Source organism: Coregonus lavaretus (assembly GCF_964263955.1).
Source record: "Coregonus lavaretus genome assembly, contig: HAP1_SCAFFOLD_315, whole genome shotgun sequence".
Lineage (NCBI taxonomy): Eukaryota > Metazoa > Chordata > Actinopteri > Salmoniformes > Salmonidae > Coregonus > Coregonus lavaretus.
Genome location: NW_028165262.1, coordinates 160,001 through 180,000, shown reverse-complemented (window position 1 = coordinate 180,000; position 20,000 = coordinate 160,001). Strand labels below are relative to the sequence as shown.

The 20,000-nt window shown below is 48.5% G+C and overlaps 1 protein-coding gene across 1 annotated transcript in view; it reads left to right on the top strand.

The window, feature by feature from the left end:
• The window catches only part of LOC311116059 (putative E3 ubiquitin-protein ligase HERC1), a 233,569-nt gene that overhangs the window by 124,769 nt on the left and 88,800 nt on the right, over nucleotides 1-20,000 (top strand). Inside the window, 10 exon segments of the mRNA XM_084191189.1 lie at nucleotides 555-710; nucleotides 1,124-1,230; nucleotides 1,348-1,458; nucleotides 1,938-2,102; nucleotides 10,543-10,782; nucleotides 11,746-11,793; nucleotides 13,625-13,669; nucleotides 16,218-16,455; nucleotides 18,100-18,281; nucleotides 19,262-19,425. Of these exon segments, the coding sequence (XP_084047315.1) occupies nucleotides 555-710; nucleotides 1,124-1,230; nucleotides 1,348-1,458; nucleotides 1,938-2,102; nucleotides 10,543-10,782; nucleotides 11,746-11,793; nucleotides 13,625-13,669; nucleotides 16,218-16,455; nucleotides 18,100-18,281; nucleotides 19,262-19,425 (1,456 nt within the window).

Below are 20,000 nucleotides of genomic sequence, written 5' to 3'. Positions count from 1 at the left end.
GTTGTTGTTGATGTGTTGGAGTGGAAACAGCACCCTGTAGAGCTTCACTCTGTAATATGTTGTTGTTGTTGTTGATGTGTTGGAGTGGAAACAGCACCCTGTAGAGCTTCACTCTGTAATATGTTGTTGTTGTTGTTGATGTGTTGGAGTGGAAACAGCACCCTGTAGAGCTTCACTCTGTAATATGTTGTTGTTGTTGTTGTTGATGTGTTGGAGTGGAAACAGCACCCTGTAGAGCTTCACTCTGTAACATGTTGTTGTTGTTGATGTGTTGGAGTGGAAACAGCACCCTGTAGAGCTTCACTCTGTAATATGTTGTTGTTGTTGTTGATGTGCTGGAGTGGAAACAGCACCCTGTAGAGCTTCACTCTATAATATGTTGTTGTTGTTGTTGTTGTTGTGTTCCATGGTGTTGGAGTGGAAACGGCACCCTGTAGAGCTTCACTCTGTAATATGTTGTTGTTGTTGTTGTTGTTGATGTGTTGTAGTGGAAACAGCACCCTTTAGAGCTTCACTCTGTAATATGTTGTTGTTGTTGTTGTTGTGTTCCATAGCGTTGGTGCGTAAGCAGCATACAGCAGAGCTTCACCTGGGAGACTTCCTGGTGTTCCTGAGACGAGTGGTCTCCTCCAAGGCCATCCAATCCAAGATGTCTTCTCCAAAGTGGACAGAGGTGCTGCTCAACATCGCGGCACAGAAATGCTGCTCAGGTACCGTCCAATAAACTGTGTTTGTACATTAAAATAGATGATGCTAAATCACTAGTCTGTACCCTATAAGTGTAGATGTTTATTTGCATAGACTTGAACATAGCCTAGATATGCACCGCCGCCTCCAACCTTTTAATATCATTCCTGACCGACATCAGGACAGAAGTAAGGAGCACAAGGCCTCCATTTTCGCCAATGTCCTCCATTCAATATGTTATTTGTCAAAGCTCAGGTCAAACGGATGAAGGCGTTGGTGTATGTTAATAAAGTCTTAGCCCGTACATTAAATGTTTTTTAAACTTTCAAACCCACACGAGTGCCTGGCTTTGGATTTGTTATGCCCCTTAGAACCTATTTGCGTTCATTTTTCCTTTTGCTTTTCAATGACTAGTGTTATTGTTGTTTGTCTGTAGGAGTCCCTCTGGTGGGCAACCTGAGAACTCGTCTCCTGGCCCTTCACGTTCTAGAGGCTGTGCTGCCTGCCTGTGAGGCCAGTGTAGAGGGCGACCAGATGACACAGGTACTGCAGCTGTACGCAGAGTGAAGCCTCGCAAAAACTGATCAACTGAGTGACTATTCAGGTCCCGATAACAGGATTGGATCATGTAACTGATAAAGGCGTGTGTTCCACCTCTAGGTGGTGGAGCGTCTCTTCTCCCTGCTGTCTGACTGTATGTGGGACGCTCCCATCGCCCAGGCCAAGCACACCATCCAGATGGAAGAGAAAGAGAAGGAGCTCAAACTACAGGTACAGGTTAACTCATAATACACTCTCTATCACTGCTACTTCTTCTGCTTCTTCTTCTGCTTCTTCTTCTGCTTCTTCTCCCCCTCCTCCTCCTCCCCCTTCTTCTTCTTCTTCTTCTTCTTCTTCTTCTTCTGCTTCTTCTTCTTCTTCTTCTTCTTCTTCTCCCCCTCCTCATCCTCCCCCTTCTTCTTCTTCTTCTTCTTCTTCTCCCCCTCCTCCTCCTCCCCCTTCTTCTTCTTCTTCTTCTTCTTCTTCTTCTTCTTCTTCTTCTTCTTCTTCTTCTTCTTCTCCCCTCCTCCCCCTTCTTCTTCTTCTTCTTCTTCTTCTTCTTCTTCTTCTTCTTCTTCTTCTTCTTCTTCTTCTTCTCCCCCTCCTTCTTCTTCTTCTTCTTCTTCTTCTTCTTCTGCTTCTTCTTCTTCTACTTCTTCTTCTTCTTCTTCTTCTTCTTCTTCTGATTCGTCTATCTGTCCCGTCCCCAGGGTGAGGAGGAGGATGAGAACCTTCCTATCCAGGAGGTGTCGTTTGACCCGGAGAAGACTCAGTGTTGTGTGGTGGAGAATGGCCAGGGTCTGACCCACGGCAACGGGGGGAAGGGATATGGACTGGCCTCTACCGGCATCTCCTCTGGATGTTACCAGTGGAAGGTACAGTACATCTCCTCTGGGTGCTACTAGTGGAAGGGACAGTACATCTACACTCTTACACAACACTGGTACCAAGACCTTTAGGTGAGACAATGGCCAGACTCCTTACTGAATGAGTAGGTCTAAAGGAAGAAGACATGTTAAACATTGAAGGAAGACTGAAGCAGATAAACAGCAGATAAACAGCAGATAAACAGCAGATAAACAGCAGATAAACAGCAGATAAACAGCAGATAAACAGCAGATAAACAGTAGATAAACAGCAGATAAACAGTAGATAAACAGCAGATAAACAGCAGATAAACAGTAGATAAACAGCAGATAAACAGCAGATAAACAGCAGATAAACAGCAGATAAACAGCAGATAAACAGCAGATAAACAGTAAATAAACAGCAGATAAGCAGCAGATAAACAGCAGATAAACAGGAGATAAACAGCAGATAAACAGCAGATAAACAGCAGATAAACAGCAGATAAACAGCAGATAAACAGCAGATAAACAGTAAATAAACAGTAAATAAACAGCAGATAAGCAGCAGATAAACAGCAGATAAACAGCAGATAAGCAGCAGATAAACAGCAGATAAACAGGAGATAAACAGCAGATAAACAGCAGATAAACAGCAGATAAACAGCAGATAAACAGCAGATAAACAGCAGATAAACAGCAGATAAACAGCAGATAAACAGTAAATAAACAGCAGATAAGCAGCAGATAAACAGCAGATAAACAGGAGATAAACAGCAGATAAACAGCAGATAAACAACAGATAAACAGCAGATAAACAACAGATAAACAGCAGATAAACAGCAGATAAACAGTAGATAAACAACAGATAAAGTAAACAGCAGATAAACAGCAAACAGCAGATAACAGTTTGTGGTCCTTTTGTAGCTCAGTTGGTAGAGCATGGTGTTTGTAACGCCAGGGTAGTGGGTTTGATTCCCGGGACCACCCATATGTAAAATGTATGCACACGTGACTGTAAGTCGCTTTGGAATAAAAGCATCTGCAAAATGGCGTATGTTATATTATTAAAGAGTGCAGCGTAATAATTCCCGAGCCCTCAAAGACCAACATAACATAGGAGATTTCAGCCACCAAGATGGGGAGCTAATGGCTGTTTAAAAAGTCAACGTGTGCTGGTCGATGCCTGGTAATTGTGTTCTTTAAGGTATTACCAAACAACATTCTGTCACAGTTGTGAGCTGGGGGAATTAAGAGTCTCTAAAATGTACCGTCATACTCCAGTCTCCTTTTCACCTCATTTAACACCTGATTACTTAACAAGAGGCACATCTCAACATGCCATGACACAGTGGGGGTAAGGTGGGTGGGTGGGGGGGGGGGCTTTCCTCTTTTGTTCTCAAGCAAGTGGGAGACCAATGACATCAATGGGCACCATTAGACCAACTCCTTCAATGCCCGACTCTGTGAAGTGTGCAATTGTGTCAAAAATTTTGCTCCAAAGATTTTCTTTGACCTTGAATTTATACTTGCTTTTCAACAGGAAAATGTGTGTAAAGTGTATTGAGACATGAAATGACCTATAAATATAAATGAGACTTGGACTAGATAGAGGTACACGACGGGTCTGATAGCCAATGAGAGGAAAGCAACGCCTTAGGCCTCTGTAACATCACGTGTTTCTATCAGCAGTAAAGTCCCAGTGACAGGCTGTGGCCCCAATAGGGAAGAGAGTGGCTTTTGGGACACAGCCTGAGCTTCCAGGTATCACAAGGCTGAGGAGGCCGCAGCCATCTGTTAGACTAGAGGAAGAACACGCCCTGCCAGAAACAGGATGGAGAAACAGTCAGCTCTGCTCTGAGGCCTTCAGCCAAACAGCCATCAAACACGCCCTGCCAGAAACAGGATGGAGAAACAGTCAGCTCTGCTCTGAGGCCTTCAGCCAAACAGCCATCAAACACGCCCTGCCAGAAACAGGATGGAGAAACAGTCAGCTCTGCTCTGAGGCCTTCAGCCAAACAGCCATCAAACACGCCCTGCCAGAAACAGGATGGAGAAACAGTCAGCTCTGCTCTGAGGCCTTCAGCCAAACAGCCATCAAACACGCCCTGCCAGAAACAGGATGGAGAAACAGTCAGCTCTGCTCTGAGGCCTTCAGCCAAACAGCCATCAAACACGCCCTGCCAGAAACAGGATGGAGAAACAGTCAGCTCTGCTCTGAGGCCTTCAGCCAAACAGCCATCAAACACGCCCTGCCAGAAACAGGATGGAGAAACAGTCAGCTCTGCTCTGAGGCCTTCAGCCAAACAGCCATCAAACACGCCCTGCCAGAAACAGGATGGAGAAACAGTCAGCTCTGCTCTGAGGCCTTCAGCCAAACAGCCATCAAACACGCCCTGCCAGAAACAGGATGGAGAAACAGTCAGCTCTGCTCTGAGGCCTTCAGCCAAACAGCCATCAAACACGCCCTGCCAGAAACAGGATGGAGAAACAGTCAGCTCTGCTCTGAGGCCTTCAGCCAAACAGCCATCAAACACGCCCTGCCAGAAACAGGATGGAGAAACAGTCAGCTCTGCTCTGAGGCCTTCAGCCAAACAGCCATCAAACACGCCCTGCCAGAAACAGGATGGAGAAACAGTCAGCTCTGCTCTGAGGCCTTCAGCCAAACAGCCATCAAACACGCCCTGCCAGAAACAGGATGGAGAAACAGTCAGCTCTGCTCTGAGGCCTTCAGCCAAACAGCCATCAAACACGCCCTGCCAGAAACAGGATGGAGAAACAGTCAGCTCTGCTCTGAGGCCTTCAGCCAAACAGCCATCAAACACGCCCTGCCAGAAACAGGATGGAGAAACAGTCAGCTCTGCTCTGAGGCCTTCAGCCAAACAGCCATCAAACACGCCCTGCCAGAAACAGGATGGAGAAACAGTCAGCTCTGCTCTGAGGCCTTCAGCCAAACAGCCATCAAACACGCCCTGCCAGAAACAGGATGGAGAAACAGTCAGCTCTGCTCTGAGGCCTTCAGCCAAACAGCCATCAAACACGCCCTGCCAGAAACAGGATGGAGAAACAGTCAGCTCTGCTCTGAGGCCTTCAGCCAAACAGCCATCAAACACGCCCTGCCAGAAACAGGATGGAGAAACAGTCAGCTCTGCTCTGAGGCCTTCAGCCAAACAGCCATCAAACACGCCCTGCCAGAAACAGGATGGAGAAACAGTCAGCTCTGCTCTGAGGCCTTCAGCCAAACAGCCATCAAACACGCCCTGCCAGAAACAGGATGGAGAAACAGTCAGCTCTGCTCTGAGGCCTTCAGCCAAACAGCCATCAAACACGCCCTGCCAGAAACAGGATGGAGAAACAGTCAGCTCTGCTCTGAGGCCTTCAGCCAAACAGCCATCAAACACGCCCTGCCAGAAACAGGATGGAGAAACAGTCAGCTCTGCTCTGAGGCCTTCAGCCAAACAGCCATCAAACACGCCCTGCCAGAAACAGGATGGAGAAACAGTCAGCTCTGCTCTGAGGCCTTCAGCCAAACAGCCATCAAACACGCCCTGCCAGAAACAGGATGGAGAAACAGTCAGCTCTGCTCTGAGGCCTTCAGCCAAACAGCCATCAAACACGCCCTGCCAGAAACAGGATGGAGAAACAGTCAGCTCTGCTCTGAGGCCTTCAGCCAAACAGCCATCAAACACGCCCTGCCAGAAACAGGATGGAGAAACAGTCAGCTCTGCTCTGAGGCCTTCAGCCAAACAGCCATCAAACACGCCCTGCCAGAAACAGGATGGAGAAACAGTCAGCTCTGCTCTGAGGCCTTCAGCCAAACAGCCATCAAACACGCCCTGCCAGAAACAGGATGGAGAAACAGTCAGCTCTGCTCTGAGGCCTTCAGCCAAACAGCCATCAAACACGCCCTGCCAGAAACAGGATGGAGAAACAGTCAGCTCTGCTCTGAGGCCTTCAGCCAAACAGCCATCAAACACGCCCTGCCAGAAACAGGATGGAGAAACAGTCAGCTCTGCTCTGAGGCCTTCAGCCAAACAGCCATCAAACACGCCCTGCCAGAAACAGGATGGAGAAACAGTCAGCTCTGCTCTGAGGCCTTCAGCCAAACAGCCATCAAACACGCCCTGCCAGAAACAGGATGGAGAAACAGTCAGCTCTGCTCTGAGGCCTTCAGCCAAACAGCCATCAAACACGCCCTGCCAGAAACAGGATGGAGAAACAGTCAGCTCTGCTCTGAGGCCTTCAGCCAAACAGCCATCAAACACGCCCTGCCAGAAACAGGATGGAGAAACAGTCAGCTCTGCTCTGAGGCCTTCAGCCAAACAGCCATCAAACACGCCCTGCCAGAAACAGGATGGAGAAACAGTCAGCTCTGCTCTGAGGCCTTCAGCCAAACAGCCATCAAACACGCCCTGCCAGAAACAGGATGGAGAAACAGTCAGCTCTGCTCTGAGGCCTTCAGCCAAACAGCCATCAAACACGCCCTGCCAGAAACAGGATGGAGAAACAGTCAGCTCTGCTCTGAGGCCTTCAGCCAAACAGCCATCAAACACGCCCTGCCAGAAACAGGATGGAGAAACAGTCAGCTCTGCTCTGAGGCCTTCAGCCAAACAGCCATCAAACACGCCCTGCCAGAAACAGGATGGAGAAACAGTCAGCTCTGCTCTGAGGCCTTCAGCCAAACAGCCATCAAACACGCCCTGCCAGAAACAGGATGGAGAAACAGTCAGCTCTGCTCTGAGGCCTTCAGCCAAACAGCCATCAAACACGCCCTGCCAGAAACAGGATGGAGAAACAGTCAGCTCTGCTCTGAGGCCTTCAGCCAAACAGCCATCAAACACGCCTACTGTCCCGTCTACTTGCTAATGTTTGAGGGGAAATGGCATGTGAAAACACGCCCGCTGTCCCGTTGCTAATGTTTGAGGGGAAATGGCATGTGAAAACACGCCCACTGTCCCGTTGCTAATGTTTGAGATGAAATGGCATGTGAAAACACGCCCACTGTCCGTTGCTAATGTTTGAGGGGAAATGGCATGTGAAAACACGCCCACTGTCCCGTTGCTAATGTTTGAGGGGAAATGGCATGTGAAAACACGCCCACTGTCCCGTTGCTAATGTTTGAGGGGAAATGGCATGTGAAAACACGCCCACTGTCCCGTTGCTAATGTTTGAGATGAAATGGCATGTGAAAACACGCCCACTGTCCCGTTGCTAATGTTTGAGGGGAAATGGCATGTGAAAACACGCCCACTGTCCCGTTGCTAATGTTTGAGGGGAAATGGCATGTGAAAACACGCCCACTGTCCCGTTGCTAATGTTTGAGATGAAATAGCATGTGAAAACACGCCCACTGTCCCGTTGCGAATGTTTGAGATGTCATGTGGCAGCCGTCAGAAGAGCATATGTCCTGCTGGTCATCCAGCCTCTCTGGTCATAGGAAAGCAGAATTACAGTGGTTGAAATAAACTACTGTAGAATAGCAATCCTTTGTTTTGTTGTGTGAGTAAATGTCCTATACACAGCAGTCAGTTTTCAGGATGTGAACAACAACATACAGTATATTTTCCTTCTACCAGCAACTGACTGCAGACATCCGGGTAACTGGCAAAATAAAGGAAACGCTTGAGTAAATGAGGGATACAAACTATATTGAAAGCAGCTGCTTCCACACAGGTGAGGTTCCTGAGTTAATAAAGCAATTAACATCCCATCATGCTTAGGGTCATGTATAAAAATACCCAGTTGCCCATTATTTTGACTACCGTGGCTAGAAGAAGAGATCTCAGTGACTTTGAAAGAGGGGTCTCATAGGAGCGTAGGGGGTTTAAAGGGGGTTTATGTGTCTCAGTCACCAGATCTCAACCCAATTGAACACTTATTGGAGATTCTGGAGCGGCGCCTGAGGCAGCGTTTTCCACCACCATCAACAAAACACCAAATGATGGCATTTCTCATGGAAGAATGATGTCACATCCCTCCAATAGAGTTCCAGACACTTATAGAATCTATGCCAAGGTGCATTGAAGCTGTTCTGGCTGGTGGCCCAACGCCCTGTTAGGACACTTTATGTTGGTGTTTCCTTTATTTTGGCGGTTACCTGTAGCTACAATCTTTCATTAATGAGCTCCCGTGCTGCTTCGTCTTCATTAATGAGCTCCCGTGCTGCAGCGTCTTCATTAATGAGCTCCCGTGCTGCTGTGTCTTCATTAATGAGCTCCCGTGCTGCTGCGTCTGCATTAATGAGCTCCCGTGCTGCTGTGTCTTCATTAATGAGCTCCCGTGCTGCTGTGTCTTCATTAATGAGCTCCCGTGCTGCTGCGTCTTCATTAATGAGCTCCCGTGCTGCTGCGTCTTCATTAATGAGCTCCCGTGCTGCAGCGTCTTCATTAATGAGCTCCCGTGCTGCTGTGTCTTCATTAATGAGCTCCCGTTCTGCTGCGTCTTCATTAATGAGCTCCCGTGCTGCTGCGTCTTCATTAATGAGCTCCCGTGCTGCTGCGTCTTCATTAATGAGCTCCCGTGCTGCTGCGTCTTCATTAATGAGCTCCCGTGCTGCTGCGTCTTCATTGATGAGCTCCCGTGCTGCTGCGTCTTCATTGATGACCTCCCGTGCTTGCTGCGTCTTCATTGATGACCTCCCGTGCTTGCTGCGTCTTCATTAATGAGCTCCCGTGCTGCAGCGTCTTCATTAATGAGCTCCCGTGCTGCTGCGTCTTCATTAATGAGCTCTCGTGCTGCTGCGTCTTCATTAATGAGCTCCCGTGCTGCTGTGTCTTCATTAATGAGCTCCCGTGCTGCTGCGTCTTCATTAATGAGCTCCCGTGCTGCTGTGTATTCATTAATGAGCTCCCGTGCTGCTGCGTCTTCATTAATGAGCTCCCGTGCTGCTGCGTCTTCATTAATGAGCTCCCGTGCTGCTGCGTCTTCATTGATGACCTCCCGTGCTTGCTGCGTCTTCATTGATGACCTCCCGTGCTTGCTGCGTCTTCATTAATGAGCTCCCGTGCTGCTGCGTCTTCATTAATGAGCTCCCGTGCTGGCTGCATCTTCATTGATGAACTTCCGTGCTGCTGCGTCTTCATTAATGAGCTCCCGTGCTGCTTCGTCTTCATTAATGAGCTCCCGTGCTGCTGCATCTTCATTAATGAGCTCCCGTGCTGCTGCGTCTTCATTAATGAGCTCCCGTGCTGCTTCGTCTTCATTAATGAGCTCCCGTGCTGCTTCGTCTTCATTAATGAGCTCCCATGCTGCTGCTTCTTCATAAATGAGCTCCCGTACTGCTGCGTCTTCATTAATGAGCTCCCGTGCTGCTGCGTCTTCATAAATGAGCTCCCGTGCTGCTGCGTCTTCATTAATGAGCTCTCGTGCTGCTGCGTCTTCATTAATGACCTCCCGTGCTTGCTGCGTCTTCATTAATGAGCTCCCGTGCTTGCTGCGCCTTCATTAATGAGCTCCCGTGCTGCTGCGTCTTCATTAATGAGCTCCCGTGCTGCTGCGTCTTCATTAATGAGCTCCCGTGCTGCTGCGTCTTCATTGATGACCTCCCGTGCTTGCTGCGTCTTCATTAATGACCTCCCGTGCTTGCTGCGTCTTCATTAATGAGCTCCCGTGCTGCAGCGTCTTCATGAATGAGCTCCCGTGCTGCTGCGTCTTCATTAATGAGCTCCCGTACTGCTGCGTCTTCATTAATGAGCTCCCGTGCTGCTGCCTCTTCATTAATGTGCTCCCGTGCTGCTGCGTCTTCATTAATGAGCTCCCGTGCTGCTGCGTCTTCATTAATGAGCTCCCGTGCTGCTGCGTCTTCATTGATGACCTCCCGTGCTTGCTGCGTCTTCATTAATGAGCTCCCGTGCTGCAGCGTCTTCATTAATGAGCTCCCGTGCTGCAGCGTCTTCATTAATGAGCTCCCGTGCTGCTGCGTCTTCATTAATGAGCTCCTGTGCTGCTGCGTCTTCATTAATGAGCTCTCGTGCTGCTGCGTCTTCATTAATGAGCTCCCGTGCTGCTGCGTCTTCATTAATGAGCTCCCGTGCTGGCTGCGTCTTCATTGATGAACTCCCGTGCTGCTGCGTCTTCATTAATGAGCTCCCGTGCTGCTGCGTCTTCATTAATGAGCTCCTGTGCTGCTGCGTCTTCATTAATGAGCTCCCGTGCTGCTTCGTCTTCATTCATGAGCTCCCGTGCTGCTGCGTCTTCATTAATGAGCTCCCGTGCTGCTGCGTCTTCATTAATGAGCTCCCGTGCTGCTGCGTCTTCATTAATGAGCTCCCGTGCTGCTGCGTCTTCATTGATGAGCTCCCGTGCTGCTGCGTCTTCATTAATGAGCTCCCGTGCTTGCTGCGTCTTCATTAATGAGCTCCCGTGCTGGCTGCGTCTTCATTAATGAGCTCCCGTGCTGGCTGCGTAATGCATCTTATGTCAGGTGTTTCCTGTATCTCATAACATTGTGTCTGTTTGTTTCTTTCTGTAGTTCTACATTGTGAAGGAGAACCGTGGGAACGAGGGGACGTGTGTCGGGGTGTCCCGTTGGCCTGTCCATGACTTCAACCACCGCACCACGTCAGACATGTGGCTGTACCGGGCCTACAGCGGGAACCTGTACCACAACGGAGAGCAGACCCTCACCCTCTCGTCCTTCACCCAGGGAGACTACATCAGCTGTGTGTTAGACATGGAGGCACGCACCATCTCCTTCGGGAAGAACGGAGAGGTGAGTGGATAATGCTAGAACTATCAGTTTTGCCTTTTTTCCCCCTCAGTTTTGAGTTGCTTTTCACCGTTGCTGGTCATTCGAGCCGGATTATCTTCCCAAAACAATTAAAACCCCATGACGTCTGATGGCAAGTCATTACAGTCTCCTCACAGAGAGAGATGTATAGATGACACAGAGAGGGAGGGGTGGAGAGATCAATATCTGTCAGCAGGGGATGAATGCCCAAGTCTGAAACCTAGAGACTAGAGACACCAGGGTGTCGTCGTAACTCCCCCCACCCCCCAAGTCTGAAACCTAGAGACTAGAGACACCAGGGTGTCGTCGTAACTCCCCCCACCCCCCAAGTCTGAAACCTAGAGACTAGAGACACCAGGGTGTCGTCGTAACTCCCCCCACCCCCCAAGTCTGAAACCTAGAGACTAGAGACACCAGGGTGTCGTCGTAACTCCCCCCACCCCCCAAGTCTGAAACCTAGAGACTAGAGACACCAGGGTGTCGTCGTAACTCCCCCCACCCCCCAAGTCTGAAACCTAGAGACTAGAGACACCAGGGTGTCGTCGTAACTCCCCCCCACCCCCCAAGTCTGAAACCTAGAGACTAGAGACACCAGGGTGTCGTCGTAACTCCCCCCACCCCCCAAGTCTGAAACCTAGAGACTAGAGACACCAGGGTGTCGTCGTAACTCCCCCCACCCCCCAAGTCTGAAACCTAGAGACTAGAGACACCAGGGTGTCGTCGTAACTCCCCCCACCCCCCAAGTCTGAACCCTAGAGACTAGAGACACCAGGGTGTCGTCGTAACTCCCCCCACCCCCCAAGTCTGAACCCTAGAGACTAGAGACACCAGGGTGTCGTCGTAACTCCCCCCACCCCCCAAGTCTGAACCCTAGAGACTAGAGACACCAGGGTGTTTGAGACCGTCTCTGCTGTGTTTACAGAAGCCTGTTATTGTTCTCCACAGGAGCCCAAGTTAGCCTTTGAGGACGTGGACGCCGCGGAGCTCTACCCCTGTGTCATGTTCTACAGCAGCAACCCTGGAGAGAAGGTAAGACTACCAGCGCTGAACCTAGAACCACAGAGCTCTACCCCTGTGTCATGTTCTACAGCAGCAACCCTGGAGAGAAGGTAAGACTACCAGCGCTGAACCTAGAACCACAGAGCTCTACCCCTGTGTCATGTTCTACAGCAGCAACCCTGGAGAGAAGGTAAGACTACCAGCGCTGAACCTAGAACCACAGAGCTCTACCCCTGTGTCATGTTCTACAGCAGCAACCCTGGAGAGAAGGTAAGACTACCAGCGCTGAACCTAGAACCACAGAGCTCTACCCCTGTGTCATGTTCTACAGCAGCAACCCTGGAGAGAAGGTAAGACTACCAGCGCTGAACCTAGAACCACAGAGCTCTACCCCTGTGTCATGTTCTACAGCAGCAACCCTGGAGAGAAGGTAAGACTACCAGCGCTGAACCTAGAACCACAGAGCTCTACCCCTGTGTCATGTTCTACAGCAGCAACCCTGGAGAGAAGGTAAGACTACCAGCGCTGAACCTAGAACCACAGAGCTCTACCCCTGTGTCATGTTCTACAGCAGCAACCCTGGAGAGAAGGTAAGACTACCAGCGCTGAACCTAGAACCACAGAGCTCTACCCCTGTGTCATGTTCTACAGCAGCAACCCTGGAGAGAAGGTAAGACTACCAGCGCTGAACCTAGAACCACAGAGCTCTACCCCTGTGTCATGTTCTACAGCAGCAACCCTGGAGAGAAGGTAAGACTACCAGCGCTGAACCTAGAACCACAGAGCTCTACCCCTGTGTCATGTTCTACAGCAGCAACCCTGGAGAGAAGGTAAGACTACCAGCGCTGAACCTAGAACCACAGAGCTCTACCCCTGTGTCATGTTCTACAGCAGCAACCCTGGAGAGAAGGTAAGACTACCAGCGCTGAACCTAGAACCACAGAGCTCTACCCCTGTGTCATGTTCTACAGCAGCAACCCTGGAGAGAAGGTAAGACTACCAGCGCTGAACCTAGAACCACAGAGCTCTACCCCTGTGTCATGTTCTACAGCAGCAACCCTGGAGAGAAGGTAAGACTACCAGCGCTGAACCGAGAACCACAGAGCTCTACCCCTGTGTCATGTTCTACAGCAGCAACCCTGGAGAGAAGGTAAGACTACCAGCGCTGAACCTAGAACCACAGAGCTCTACCCCTGTGTCATGTTCTACAGCAGCAACCCTGGAGAGAAGGTAAGACTACCAGCGCTGAACCTTGAACCACAGAGCTCTACCCCTGTGTCATGTTCTACAGCAGCAACCCTGGAGAGAAGGTAAGACTACCAGCGCTGAACCTAGAACCACAGAGCTCTACCCCTGTGTCATGTTCTACAGCAGCAACCCTGGAGAGAAGGTAAGACTACCAGCGCTGAACCTTGAACCACAGAGCTCTACCCCTGTGTCATGTTCTACAGCAGCAACCCTGGAGAGAAGGTAAGACTACCAGCGCTGAACCTAGAACCACAGAGCTCTACCCCTGTGTCATGTTCTACAGCAGCAACCCTGGAGAGAAGGTAAGACTACCAGCGCTGAACCTTGAACCACAGAGCTCTACCCCTGTGTCATGTTCTACAGCAGCAACCCTGGAGAGAAGGTAAGACTACCAGCGCTGAACCTAGAACCACAGAGCTCTACCCCTGTGTCATGTTCTACAGCAGCAACCCTGGAGAGAAGGTAAGACTACCAGCGCTGAACCTAGAACCACAGAGCTCTACCCCTGTGTCATGTTCTACAGCAGCAACCCTGGAGAGAAGGTAAGACTACCAGCGCTGAACCTAGAACCACAGAGCTCTACCCCTGTGTCATGTTCTACAGCAGCAACCCTGGAGAGAAGGTAAGACTACCAGCGCTGAACCTTGAACCACAGAGCTCTACCCCTGTGTCATGTTCTACAGCAGCAACCCTGGAGAGAAGGTAAGACTACCAGCGCTGAACCTAGAACCTTGTTAAATCTAGAACCTAGTTAAACCATGTTACATTTAGAACCTAGTTAAACCTAGAACCTTGTTAATTCTAGAACCTAGTTAAATATAGAACCTAGTTAAACCTTTTAAAATCTAGAACCTAGTTAAATCTAGAACCTTGTTAAATCTAGAACCTAGTTAAATCTAGAACCTTGTTAAATCTAGAACATTGTTAAATCTAGAACCTTGTTAAATCTAGAACCTAGTTAAACCTAGAACCTAGTTAAACCTAGAACATTGTTAAATCTAGAACCTAGTTAAATCTAGAACCTTGTTAAATCTAGAACCTTGTTAAAGCTAGAACCTAGTTAAATCTAGAACCTAGTTAAACCTCAACTGTAAGGTTTGTTCAAATGACTGGTTAGATTTTTCTATCTTGCCGTTGTTTGTTCAACCTCTGTCATTGTTACCTTCGGCCTGTCATGTTTTTAGGTTATTCAAAAACAACTTCCAACCTTCTGAGAACTCAGTTGGATAAATTCATTGTTTGATCATGAAGTAGCGCGCAGGGATGTGCAAGAATAATCCAGTTCTCCAACAGACGTCAAAACTCCATCTTTAACCAGAGTTCACATTGTTTTCAAATACTGTAAAACTATTTGGTGGAATGTGCTTTGTGGCAAATGACCATTACCCTCACAATTTTTTTTTTTTTATTGTCTTGAAGACGACGTTAATGTGCTTTGACTCTAGTGTTCCATTTTTACATGTGCATTTGCGGGGCACAACAAAAAGGAAACCATGCCAAGCGTCACACAGTTCTTCCCCCTAAATTCCCTTTCCCCTCTGTGTCTCTTTCACTCAAATGCGTTCCGACCGCTCCCTCTACACACGCCTGCTGAGTGCTCACCCAAGCTCCCGTTAGGCCTACAGAAATAAATGCCTATACAAATGTATCTAACTGATGGGATACACAAGCTACATTCCTTGCCGAATGACAAATTCAAAATGGACTGGTTGATTGAAGTAGGAAAATATATGTTCAAACAACGAGCTGCAGTTTTGGAATAATTGCATCACGTCTATTTTCCGCGTATGCTACTTTGCGAACTGCTAGCGTCATTTAGAATTGGTTAGCCTCGGCTATAAACCCCCCTAAACATAGACAGGTTAGTTAGCCTCGGCTATAAACCCCCCTTAACATAGACAGGTTAGTTAGCCTCGGCTATAAACCCCCCTAAACATAGACAGGTTAGTTAGCCTCGGCTATAAACCCACCTTAACATAGACAGGTTAGTTAGCCTCGGCAATAAACCCCCCTTAACATAGACAGGTTAGTTAGCCTCGGCTATAAACCCCCCTTAACATAGACAGGTTAGTTAGCCTCGGCTATAAACCCCCCTTAACATAGACAGGTTAGTTAGCCTCGGCTATAAACCCCCCTTAACATAGACAGGTTAGTTAGCCTCGGCTATAAACCCCCCTTAACATAGACAGGTTAGTTAGCCTCGGCTATAAACCCCCCTTAACATAGACAGGTTAGTTAGCCTCGGCTATAAACCCCCCTTAACATAGACAGGTTAGTTAGCCTCGGCTATAAACCCCCCTTAACATAGACAGGTTAGTTAGCCTCGGCTATAAACCCCCCTTAACATAGACAGGTTAGTTAGCCTCGGCTATAAACCCCCCTAAACATAGACAGGTTAGTTAGCCTCGGCTATAAACCCCCCTTAACATAGACAGGTTAGTTAGCCTCGGCTATAAACCCCCCTTAACATAGACAGGTTAGTTAGCCTCGGCTATAAACCCCCCTTAACATAGACAGGTTAGTTAGCCTCGGCTATAAACCCCCCTTAACATAGACAGGTTAGTTAGCCTCGGCTATAAACCCCCCTTAACATAGACAGGTTAGTTAGCCTCGGCTATAAACCCCCCTAAACATAGACAGGTTCCACACTGAAAATACGCAAAAACATAAGTTTGATAAAGACGGAGCATATTTTCATCAGAATCATTAAGCCTAGGCCTACTCACCAAACAGATGTTGTGGCCGTAATTCATCACCATGCAATGTTCCATGTGGAATTGTTAATCCATTTAGAAAATTCAAAAGAACATCCTGAATAAACTCTATCGAAAAGAAGACCGGTTTTGGTTTGTAACCCAGAAATGTTTTTTATTTTTTTTCAGCTCGCCAAATTGAGCCCCGTTTCAAATGATCACTTAGAGAATAACTGTCCCAGATGCAAGATGCGCATCACTTTGCACTACTTTGCACTGGCAACTTTTTTTCATTTGTAAAAAAATATTTTTACTATAAAATAGGTGTGTCTTGACTGTGATAAGGGCCTCGGGAAATAAGAGCGTCTTGTCTGCTAAATGAACAAAGCAAGGCTATGCCATTGCACAGCCGGAGGCTTTCTACAAGCAAGCGCATTCTGCTTCCCGGTCAGCTCTATACTGCCTCTCTGTCTCCAGGTAAAGATCTGTGATATGCAGATGCGGGGTACCCCTCGTGACCTCCTGGCTGGTGATCCTATCTGCAGCCCTGTGGCCACAGTCCTGGCTGAGGCCACTACACAGCTCATCAGGATCCTGCACCGCACGGACCACTGGACTCACTGCATCAACAACATCATGATGGAGAGGTTACACAAGATCAAACCCTGCTTCAGAGACGCAGCCAACGGTACTGGAGGAGGAGGTGAGAGGAGAGGTGAGGAGAGGGGAGAGGAGAGGAGAGGAGAGGAGAGAGGAGAGGAGAGAGGAGAGGAGAGGAGAGAGAGGAGAGGAGAGGAGAGGAGAGGAGAGGAGAGGAGAGGAGAGGAGAAGGGAGGTTGAGGAGAGGGGAGAGGAGAGGAGAGGGGAGGGGAGGGGAGAGGAGAGGAGGAGAGAGGAGAGGTGAGGGGAGATGAGAGGGGAGAAGGGAGGGGAGAGGAGAGAGGTGAGGGGAGGGGAGAGGAGAGGAGAGGGGAGAGGAGAAGGGAGGTTGAGGAGAGGAGAGGGGAGAGTCTCCTGAGTGGCGCAGTGGTCTAAGGCACTGGATCGCAGTGCTAACTGTGCCACTAGAGATCCTGGTTCGAATCCAGGCTCTGTAGCAGCCGGCCGCGACCGGGAGACTCATGGGCGGCGCACAATTGGCCCAGCGTCGTCCAGGGTAGGGGAGGGAATGGCCGGCAGGGATGTAGCTCAGTTGATAGAGCATGGCATTTGCAATGCCAGGGTTGTGGGTTCGATTCCCACGGGGGGCCAGTATAAAAAAATATGTATTCACTAACTGTAAGTCGCTCTGGATAAGAGCGTCTGCTAAATGACTAAAATGTAAAATGTAAATGAGAGGAGAGGAGAGGAGAAGGGAGGTTGAGGAGAGAGGAGAGGGGAGAGGAGAGAGGAGAGGTGAGGGGAGAGGAGAGGACAGGGGAGGAGAGGAGAAGGGAGGTTGAGGAGAGAGGAGAGGAGAGGGGACAGGAGAAGGGAGGTTGAGGAGAGGGGAGAGGAGAGAGGAGAGGGGAGAGGAGAAGGGAGGTTGAGGAGAGAGTAGAGAAGGGAGGTTGAGGAGAGAGGAGAGGAGATTAGAGAAGGGAGGTTGAGGAGAGGAGAGGAGATTAGAGAAGGGAGGTTGAGGAGAGGAGAAGATATTTGTACTTTACTGTCTTCTTTGTGTCATGTCACAAAGGCAGTTTAAAGTACAGTAGACCAACATAGCTCTTGTAGTAGATGTCAAATCTGGGTTCTGGAGATCCTTGTTAGTGCATGGGTGAAGAAGGGGTTGTGTTGCTCATTTGAATTTCCTGACTTTTGCACATTTTGACCAGCCTGACTTAAACTCACTTAAACATAGTTTTTGTGAGTTAATATTAAAAGGTCCACCGTCATCACCATCACATATACAGTAACACTCCCTCACTAACTTTAAGCATCAGTTGTCAGAGCACCTTACCGATCACTGCACCTGTACACAGCCCATCTGAAATTAGCCCGCCCAACTACCTCATCCCTATATTGTTATCTATTTTGCTAATTTGCACCCCAGTATCTCTATTTGCACATCATCTCTTGCACATCTATCATTCCAGTGTTAATACTAATTGTAATTATTTTGCACTATAGCCTATTTTATTGCCTACCTCCTTAACTTGCTACATTTGCACACACTGTATATATATGTATTTCTGTTGTATTTTTGACTTTGTTTTGTTTTTACCCCATATGTAACTCTGTGTTTGTTTTTATCGCACTGCTTTGCTTTATCTTGGCCAGGTCGCAGTTGTAAATGAGAACTTGTTCTCAACTGGTTTAACTGGTTAAATAAAGGTGAAATAAATAAAAATTAAAAAAAACACATGATATAACACACCAGGAACAACAGGTCAGAGGTTAAAGAAGAGTCGTTCGGTGCAGAGCAGAGAGGAACATGATGCCCAGAGGGACCAGAGGGACTCCTCCAGGGACCCCCAGAGAGGGGAGGAGGAGCGGGGCCGCCAGGGGCATGGAGGTCTAGGGGATCTCTCTGATCACCATCTCAGGACCCTCTGTACCGAGGTCTGTATGTCTATTCACTGATGGTTTGTTGTGATTAGCAGTTTTCATTAGCCTGGGTACCAGTCTGTTTTTGCCATTCCACAACGTGTTTGGCATGAGTATGGAATGTTAGCACAAACAGTCTGGTACCCAGGCTAATAGTTTTTTTGATTTGCAAGATCATGACGCAACGCCATGACACAACGCCATGACAACACCATGACACAACGCCATGACACAACGCCATGACACAACGCCATGACGCAACGCCATGACAACACCATGACACAACGCCATGACACAACGCCATGACGCAACGCCATGACAACACCATGACACAACGCCATGACACAACGCCATGACAACACCATGACACAACGCCATGACACAACGCCATGACAACACCATGACACAACGCCATGACACAACGCCATGACACAACACCATGACACAACGCCATGACACAACGCCATGACACAACGCCATGACAACACCATGACACAACACCATGACACAACGCCATGACACAACACCATGACACAACGCCATGACACAACGCCATGACACAACGCCATGACACAACACCATGACACAACGCCATGACACAACGCCATGACACAACGCCATGACACAACACCATGACACAACACCATGACACAACGCCATGACACAACACCATGACACAACGCCATGACACAACGCCATGACACAACACCTTGACAACACCATGACACAACGCCATGACACAGAGGGGGAAGGCAGCTCTTATGTTACAGTTCAAACTAAATGAACTACAGTATGTGATGTGAGATGTTACATCAGGATATTTCTATTTTAGGTCATTTATATTGATATAATTAATAGCTATGTGATTTACATTCATGTAATATTTACAAGTAGCACAATGCTCATTATGAACTGGAGCCGCAGTCTTTTATTGTAAATATCTATTTCAGAGCTTGCTGTCTGTTCTTAAAGGCATTTCATGTTGAACTCTAAAGGTGTGGCCTGTGCTGGCCGTGATGGGGGGTGCTGACGCAGGGCTGCGTGTGGGGGGGCGCTGTGTACACAAACAGACCGGTCGTCACGCTACTCTACTGGGTGTGGTGAAGGAGGGGAGCGCCTCGGCCAAGGTGCAGTGGGACGAGGCGGAGATCACCATCAGGTATTAACGTTAGATTTGACCCAGCAGGTCTCGATAGCCCTGGTCCCAGATCAGTTTGTGCTCTCTTTTGCCTGATGGAATTCTCATGGGGGTGACAATGCCAGTGGAGTAGGCAAGAGCGGAAACAGATCTGAGACCAGGCTAAGGCCTTGAGAGAAGCAAGGCTTATTATTAGGGCTGGCACAATTATCGTATAATCGTTTTTACCGACAATTATGGACAATAACCGTGAACCTCTTAATACATTCATTTCAGGAGAAGGGAGGATTCAGCTTTATATTCAAGCAGATTATAGTTTAGTCAATAGCAGTTTCATGTCTTGCTGAATATGTACACTGGCTATGTTCACATAACTATTCTGTAAAACTCCATCACCTAGCCCTGTTTCAATACTTTTCCTCCATAACCACCCTCATCCACTACCATTAATACCTCCCAATAACTTATCCACCATCATCCATATCCCATATATAAGCTATTGACTCATTCATTGACTCATCCCAACTCTGCATGGTACCATGATATCACCAGCCCTCTTCCACCCATCCACCTAGCCTGGTCCCAGATGTGTTTAT